The sequence below is a fragment of the Podarcis erhardii genome (genome assembly GCF_964252035.2).
Source record: "Podarcis erhardii genome assembly, chromosome: 3".
NCBI lineage: Eukaryota > Metazoa > Chordata > Lepidosauria > Squamata > Lacertidae > Podarcis > Podarcis erhardii.
This window is the reverse complement of record NC_138507.1, coordinates 17010751-17019670: the sequence shown is the minus strand read 5'-3', so window position 1 is coordinate 17019670 and position 8920 is coordinate 17010751. Positions and strand designations below refer to the sequence as shown.

At 45.9% G+C, this 8920-nt stretch overlaps 1 protein-coding gene across 4 annotated transcripts; it reads left to right on the top strand.

Moving 5' to 3' along the window:
• The first annotated feature begins 291 nt into the window (after positions 1-291).
• On the top strand, positions 292-7616 carry LOC309339275 (uncharacterized protein). Of its 4 annotated transcripts, none has more exons than XM_081857450.1 (5): positions 292-433; positions 3700-3798; positions 4471-4554; positions 5940-6025; positions 7039-7616. In XM_081857450.1, exons 3-5 carry the CDS (start codon positions 4488-4490, stop codon positions 7519-7521), a joined length of 636 nt encoding a protein of 211 aa, XP_081713576.1. In that variant the 5' UTR covers positions 292-433; positions 3700-3798; positions 4471-4487; the 3' UTR covers positions 7522-7616. The 4 variants fall into 4 exon arrangements, with proteins under 4 accessions (XP_081713576.1, XP_081713574.1, XP_081713575.1 ...); XM_081857448.1 differs by having other exon boundaries at positions 3700-3802; XM_081857449.1 differs by lacking the exon at positions 292-433 and adding an exon at positions 697-726 and having other exon boundaries at positions 3700-3802.
• Positions 7617-8920: the final 1304 nt, after the last annotated feature.

Here is an 8920-nt window from a genome sequence, read left to right as displayed (position 1 = left end):
CCTCGGGTTAAGTACTTAATTCGTTCCGGAGGTCCGTTCTTAACCTGAAACTGTTCTTAACCTGAAGCACCACTTTAACTAATGGGGCCTCCTGCTGCTGCCATGCCACCGGAGCACAATTTCTGTTCTCATCCTGAAGCAAATTTCTTAACCCGAGGTACTATTTCTGGGTTAACGGAGTCTGTAACCTGAAGCGTATGTAACTTGAAGCGTATGTAACCCGAGGTACCACTGTAATCTGCAAAAGGATCAACAAGAAATGCATCTCTCTCTGCAACCGTAGAGGACTAGCTCTATGGCACACTAGACCTCTAGCCCCTTATTGTGACATCACAGAACAGCTCAACTGCCTTGGTTAATGCCTACCAACTGCCGTGCAAGTGAAGGTCTTGAACCGGTTACTACTAAGATTATTTCTGCCCACAGTGCAGAGGTATGGTCATGGAAAGGGCAGCAAAAAAATTGAGCTGCAAAAATCTAGGCTCATCTCCTCCTATTTGTGGCTTGTACAAGTCCGCTGTTTTATTTGATTTGTTTTGTTGTGTTGCGTTTCATGATGGGCGTAAAGCTGAATAAACATTTTGATTGATAGGCTCATCTCCCATTGGAGCGAGGTCACCTTTGTATGGCACTGTACAACTTAGTAGCTCTTTCTTTACAATGGAAGCACAACAGTAACTGTTATATGTTCTGAGGCACACCTTTTGGGCTACAAACTGAAACCAGGTGGAGATTTCAAATCTCTTCCCAGTAAGAAATGTAGCCCAACTGTTAGTACCCCTTTCGTGTATCCATTAGTTGTATACGTGGCAGTATGTGTGGCCCCGCCTCCCCACCCTATGGCCTTTATGTTTTGAGAACTCTGGGTATAGGGCGGTATATAAATTCAATAAATAATAATAATCCTCAAGGGGGGTTGTATGCACACTGCACTCAGCTGAAGGCAGTAGACCCATTCCTGTAGCTGCACCTGATATTTGGCAATTTCCTTTGCCACTCCGTACCCCCTTGCCACCCTCCATACTGCTCAGAAGAAACTCCTGATCCTCTGATCCTCCTTTGAGAAGCTTTTCAGAGTCTGCAAGGGGCTACAGTGGAGGGAAGAAGGTGGGAAACTTTCACTGCATGAGCAATCCCTCCCCCCCCCCAACTTTAGTTTTCTGAAGGGGTAAGTCCACAAGCAAGCAAATGGTCGTCCATTCTCACTGTACTGAAGCCAACTTCATTACGACACACAAAATTCAGTGCAACATCATCATTATTACAGTGGTACCTCTGGTTACGTACTTAATTCATTCCGGAGGTCCGTTCTTAACCTGAAACTGTTCTTAACCTGAAGCAGCACTTTAGCTAATGGGGCCTCCTGCTGCTGCTGCCGCACCGCCGCAGCGCAATTTCTGTTCTCATCCTGAAGCAAAGTTCTTAACCTTAGGTACTATTTCTGTGTTAGCGGAGTCTGTAACCTGAAGCATATGTAACCTGAAGTGTATGTAACCCGAGGTAAAGGTAAAGGGACCCCTGACCATTAGGTCCAGTCGTGGCCGACTCTAGGGTTGCTGCGCTCATCTCGCTTTATTGGCCGAGGGAGCCGGCGTACAGCTTCTAGGTCATGTGGCCAGCACGACTAAGCTGCTTCTGGTGAACCAGAGCAGCGCACGGAAATGCCGTTTACCTTCGCGCCGGAGTGGTACCTATTTATCTACTTGCATTTTGATGTGCTTTCGAACTGCTAGGTTGGTAGGAGCTGGGACTGAGCAATGGGAGCTCACCCCATCGCGGGGATTCAAACCGCCGACCTTCTGATCGGCAAGTCCTAGGCTCTGTAGTTTAACCCACAGTGCCACCCGCATCCCTGTAACCCAAGATACCACTGTATTAATATATCACCCTATACCCGGAGGTCTCAGGGCAGTTCACAGAAAAGATCGCAATATCTAAAATCAAAATAACAACAATAACCCAATAACACCCCCCAAAAAAGAGCCACATTTTAAAAGGGTATAGGATGTCAATCAGGTCAACCAAAGGCCTGGTTAAAAAGGAGCCTTTTTGCCTGGCACCTAAAGGTATATAATGAAGGCACCAGGCAAACTTCCCTGGGGACAGCATTCCACAGATGGGGAGCCACTGCAGAGAAGGCCCCGTTCTCGTGTTGCCATCCTCTGGACCTCTCAAGGAGGAGGCACACAAAGAAGGGCCTCAGAAGATGATCTCAGGGTCCGGGTAGGTTCATATGGGGAGAGGAGGTCCTTGAGGTACTGTGATCCTGAGCCGTTTAAGGCTTTATAGGTCAAAACCAGCGCTTGGAACATTGCACTCATTAAGTCAACTGGCATGTATGCATATTTCATTTGGCTGCAAGGAGAAGGAGGCCGTGGTCCCACAATTTGTGGGTTGCCCCTTAAAAAAAAAAGTAATAATACAGGAGTGTAGCTCTCATGATTGCAGAAGTATCAGAGAGAACAGGTGTAGGTGTTGCACGGTAATGCTTCTCAGATGCTTGCATCAGTAGGAGGGTTTTGGTTGCTAAGCATTCATTTGTTATCTAGTCTGTCCAACCACTAAAACTACGTTCTGACAGGGAACCAATAGTAGGTCTGAAAAGCCAGGAATCCCCAGAGTTGGCCCAACAATGCCTTCTTTTTTCCATTTGGCCCTCACCATGACTGACCAAATTCCGCCAGGCTCTGCCTCAATGTGCCAGGTACCATTTTTAAAATGTGTTTGTTTGCTTACTCTGGTTTTATCCCTTCCTTTGAGGAGTTCAGGATGCACTGGGTAGGGTTCTCTTCCATCCTTTTATCCTTACAACATTCCTGTGAGGTAAATTAGGTCCTTCCAGTGAGATTCATGATTTGAGTGGGGATTTTCAACCTCGGCCCTCTAACGACACTGGGACCCTTCTGGGTCTAACCCTGAACCACCAGGTTTCACTGCTTGGTCCATTTGGGTCCTTTCTAGAGATTCATAAGCTGACAACCCCAGAGTGGGGATGGAATTTGAGGTAGAGATAATGTTTTCCTCCTCCTGGTGACAAAAGCCAGCCCAATTAAATAACCCCTTGTGCAAATATGAAAATATGTGGCCTTAAATATTATAATAGATAACATACATCTATGTATACATATCGACATTTTAAAATATGCACCTGCCTGTGGCGTTTTCCCTTCTAGGTGTGTGACATCATACTGGGTCATAAGGAAAGGGTTAACTAAGGGTAAAATGATTAACCAACAGGAACCCAAGGGGAGGAGTTAGAGTTAGAGTTAGAGTTGTTAAGAAGTCAGTCTGGAGTTAGAGAAGGGAGAGGGAGGATAAGTCTGTGGGTTGGGCTAGTTTGATGTGAGAGAGTGAGAGAATCTGTTAAGAGGAGTCCGTTAAACAGTTGGGATAATCAGTTAGAAGGTATTAGGAAGGTATAGGCCGGTAAAGAAACTAAGGTTAAGAAAGTGACAAGAACAATTATCTGAAACCATAAACTTGTTAATGCTTATAAAATAAACTTGTTTATTTGGTTTAATGTTAACAACTGTCTCGACTCAGTGTGTACCCGAGAGAAACGGGTTAGTGGCAGCGGGGAAGCGATCATAGTGGTGGCACGGGGATCAATAGACCGTCAAACGTCCAGGGACCCTGTGTGATCACCACACTGCCATTTGAACCCCTTTGAAGATTACAAATCTGTTATTGCATTGACAGAGGAATAGATAGATGCTGAATTGGATTTTCATGAGAATGAGGAAGAGAAGGAAGAACGACCACATGCAGATCCCTAGGAGGCAACCCTTGCTGTTAGCGGTAGGTAGGTACCAATGTTTTCAGAAAGAAAGTAATATGGGCCTATCCATAGCTCCAGGCACACCTTTCCTCTTCATGCACAAATAGCAACAGCTGACAACAATACAAGCATCCTTTAACACTGTGAAATATAGTGGCTGGGCAGCTGGGGTTGGTAAGCTAAGGCCGTGTTGTACACCTGGCTTCCTTCCTGAAGCCAAGCTTTGCTGCCACTTAGCAAGAGGGGAGAGAGAGGTGGAAATGTTCCTCACATCCCTACTTGAAAAGGGCTGTGTTGGCTGGCCAGGCTGCCCCCTGAGCAGGCAGACAGGGGGCTCAACATGACCCCACTTTGCTCTGTTGGGGATGGGGTCACTCTGGCAGCATCAGTGGTGAGGGCTGGGCTGCCCCCCCCCCCCGATATGCAAGCCTGCCACGGGTGCCAGCAACCAATGCTAGGCCACTGTCTGGATCCAATGTATACAGTTGACCTTTCCCCCCTAATACTTCCAAACAAAGCAAAATCCCTTTCTCAGAGGCACATTAGCATCCGCTGTGTATCTCCTGTGTTTTCATGCACAAATCTAAAGGTCTGCTGTTCCCTCCCCCCCCCCGCCCCACTCCATTATCTGATCTGCAGTCAGAAAGTAGTATTTATACATTCACCTATCAATTTTGTCGATGTGCATACAGAAAGGCAGAATTCACATATGAGCAAAGAGAAGGAAAATGAAGAGCAGAGATCAGCTCCCTTGGAACCAGTCCTTCCTTTCTTTAGTAGGTAGAACCATAACCTTATTGATTCTTGTGTGTAATTGGAACTAGGTGTGGCAATAGGGTTGGAGGGGGGGTAGAATCATAGAATCATAAGTTGGAAGAGACCACAAGGGCCATCAAGTCCAACCCCCTGCCAAGCAGGAAACACCATCAGAGCACTCCTGACATATGGTTGTCAAGCCTCTGCTTAAAGACCTCCAAAGAAGGAGACTCCACCACACTCCTTGGCAGCAAATTCCACTGTCGAACAGCTCTTACTGTCAGGAAGTTCTTCCTAATGTTTAGGTGGAATCTTCTTTCTTGTAGTTTGGATCCATTGCTCCGTGTCCGCTTCTCTGGAGCAGCAGAAAACAACCTTTCTCCCTCCTATATGTGACATCCTTTTATATATTTGACAATGTGCAATCTATTACTATTATTTATTGAATTTACATACTGCCCTATACCCGGAGGTCTCAGGGTGGTTCACAGAACAAAATCAAAATATAAAACCACAATATACCATATTTTTCCGTTTATAAGACGCCCCCATGTATAAGGGGGCAACAACCAATCGCCTGTCCACCCTCAGAACTATCCATGTATAAGACGCCCCCTAATTTTTGACATTATTTCTTAGGGGGGGAAACCTAGTCTTATACATGGAAAAATACAGTATATAATCAAAATAAAAACAACAACCCAATAACACCCCCAGCCTAGTCAACCACCATATTCTGGCAGGCCCAGGGGAAAAATCAGCTATAAGCCAAAGTGAATCAAAGTCAAAATGAGAATACCCCTAAACATTTTTTAAAGAAAAAAAGCACTGGTTGTAACCCACCTTTGGACCTTAGGGTGAAGGGCAGGTTAGTAGTAGTAGTAGTAACTCACAAAACACAAAATTAAATAGTTACAGAGAGTAAAATAGCTAGTTTGAGTAACCAGCTGTACATAATGAACTGTATACTGGCTTCACCACCTTGCCTGAACCAACACCTTATATTTTCTTGTTTCTCCAGTACGAGGCAAGGAATGTTAATGTTGCCATTTAGGGAGTAGAGTTGGTAGAGCTCTGGTAAGCCTAAATGCAATGGGGAAAGCTCAGATGCAAATAACAGGGGTTTGGACTACATAATTGCGAGATCCTGAAAACGGAGGAGACCATTTGGGGAAGCTGGGATTTGGAAAAATCCCGAGCCAAGCTAATGGGGTTAGCAGGTTCACCCATCCCTATTGAAAAGTGGGATATGATATGGATCTAAGCCATGGATTTTATTATGTGTATCTAAGCCACAGATATTCATGCTGCTTTGCATTTCATAGTCTTGTTCCATAAGCATCTGCAAATATTCATTTAAATAAGCAAATGACAATTTTCTAATTCTGCGTCATGTTCATTGCAGGTCTTCTCCAAGAATCACAGTCAGCTGTGGAGTTGAAGAAAGCAAAAATGGGGAAACTAACACCAAGGGTTGTAATTCCTTTAATGGTGAGATTAACAGAAGCAGCGAGACATTAATTTTGTCTGTTCTAAGAATTAGTTAGGGACACGGGTGGTGCTGTGGTCTAAACCACAGAGCCTAGGACTTGCCAATCAGAAGGTCAGCGGTTCAAATCCCAGTGATGGGGTGAGCTCCCGTTGCTCAGTCCCTGCTCCTGCCCACCTAGCAGTTCAAAAGCATGTCAAAGTGCAAGTAGATAAATAGGTACCGCTCCAGCAGGAAGGTAAATGGCGTTTCTGTGTGCTGCTTTGGTTCACCAGAAGTGGCTTAGTCATGCTGGCCACATGACCCGGAAGCTGTATGCCGGCTCCCTCAGCCAATAAAGCAAGATGATCGCCACAACCCCAGAGTCGTCCGCGACTTGACCTAATGGTCAGGGGTCCCTTTACGAATTTAAGGGGTCAGGGGTCCCTTTACCTTTAAGAATAAGTTGGGGCTAGATTACATTTCTGCTTCTGCATTCTGGATTAATTGTAGTTTCCGGGTCACGTAGAGCGCATTGCAGTAGTCCAAGCGGGAGATAACCAGAGCATGCACTACTCTGGAGAGACAGTCTGTGGGCAGGTAGGGTCTCAGCTGGTGTACCAGATGGAGCTGGTAGATAGCTGCCCTGGACACAGAACTGACCTGTGCCTCCATGGACAGCTGTGAGTCCAAAATGACTCCCAGGTTGCTCACCTGGTCCTTCGGGGGCACAGTTACCCCATTCAGGAACAAGGAGTCCTCCACACCTGCCCAAGTCTGGCTTGATTAGGTCAATTATTTATGTCATCTGGCACCTTTTCTCCTAGAATAACCAACCAGTTGCCCTGGGAGACTCACAAGCCAAGTATAATGTAGAGAGCCGTCACCTCTGATCATTTTAGTTGAGGGGCAGAAGTTATCATGGTAAACCTATGCATCCATATGCTCCACCTGAAATTATCACAACTGCTTATAAAGACCATGGAAGTGTTTCCCGTTAACCCTATATGTGAAAGTGTGCTTGGCCTTTTTTCAGGAGCCCTCAAAGAAATGGAGAAAGTTTTCTTACTCTCCTCAGTGGATTAGTATATTGGACGTGGCTCAGAAAATCTTCGATGAAGAAGATAGAGTGAAGAAGAAACAAAAGCAGAATAAAAGGGGAGGGGAGGAAATGCTATCAGGTGGGAATTTGGAGGAGGGAAAAGCAGAAATTAAAAGGGAACAATTGTCTGACTTTTGTGCTCCAGAGGGCATCCAACCAAATCCTGGATGGGATCTCCAACTCTCACGGGAGCAACTGCCGACTCCAGGGCCATCGTATCTAAAGGCAGAGAAAGAGATCTTAACAGCGAATGAAATTGAGGATATCATCCAGGAAATTGTGGCTGTCAGGGCTAAGGAGAGGCTTTCTGAAGAAAACATGCCTCCTGAGGGAAGAGAGAAGCTCTTCTATCAAGATGCCTCTTCTATCAATGCGCAGAAGCCACGCTACCATAGGGACCACAGGATGCCACACTAAGGTGGGCGTTCATTGCTCAACCACTGCTCAGAAACAAAAATGTACGCCACTGCCATCACAGTGCTATTAAATAACCATTCCCATTTATATCACAACACTAGGGTATTGTTGTCTTTTGCTGCTACTGTTGCTTTTCAGCTGGCATGGGGGAAGTGGGCTAAATGCTTGAAGTTGCAGAATGGTGTTTGTTTGCTTTTTCAAAAATGTGCTCATTTTGCAACTTAAAACCTCACCTTTATTGGAAGCCTTTCATGCTCTCTTCAGAAGAATGCCACATGCATTCTCTCAATACAAAAGGCACATACACACAGAGGCTTCCATGTACCCTGGAACCCTGTGCAATCGGGGTTGTGGGTCATGTGGAAATTCTTGTGTGTATAGAAAGTGCATCATCATCATCATCAACAACAACAACAACAATTTATTTATACCCCGCCCATCTGGCTGGGTTTCCCCAGCCACTCTGGGTTGCTCCCAACAGAATATTAAAAACACAATAAAACATCAAACATTAAAAACTTTCCTAAACAGGGCTGCCTTCAGATGTCTTCTAAAAGTCAGATACAGTGGTACCTCTGGTTGTGAATGGGATCCGTTTTGGAGGCCTGTTCGCAACATGAATAGAACGCAACCCGCAGTGGTGCATCTGCGCACGTGCGGGTCGCAATTCACCGGTTCTGCGCATGTGTGTGACGTCATTTTGCGCGCCTGCACATGCGCGAGCGGCAAAACCCGGAAGTAACCCTTTCTGGTACTTCCAGGTCACCGTGGGACACAACCTGAAAAAAAACGTATCATGAAGCAAACGTAACGCAAGGTATGACTATAGTTGTTTATTTCTTTGACATCTGATGGGAGGGTGTTCCACAGTGCAGGCGCCACTACCAAGAAGGGGCTCTGCTTGATTCTCTGTAACCTCACTTCTCGCAGAGAGGGAACCTCCAGAGCGCCCTCGGAGTTGGACCTCAGTGTCCGGGTTGAATGATGGTGATGGAGACTCTCAAAATGCAGCATTTCTCCAGAAACTACCAGATAGAAGGAGATTGTGGTGAATGTCGTGTGTACACAGCTTCTTAAACCAGTGGTATGAGCACACTGTATGCAGACTAAAGGAAGAGGAATCTGATGGACAGTGGCACCCTATGAACTGGTTGTAAGGAAATCAGGAAGGCAGGTTGGCGGTGGCTGGGGGGGCGCTGGCTGTCTGAGGGCAGACAGAGATCAGGGAGCAGTGCCCCGTTTGTTCAAATGGCCTCACCTCCACTAGGAAGATGAGGGTAATCTGGAAATATGCACATAGATGAAATGATTGCATTTCTTTAACGCTGAGACATGATGCTGCCTCCACTTCCATCTCTCAAGCAAAGCAAATAAATTACAAAGCAGCACCATCGGCAGG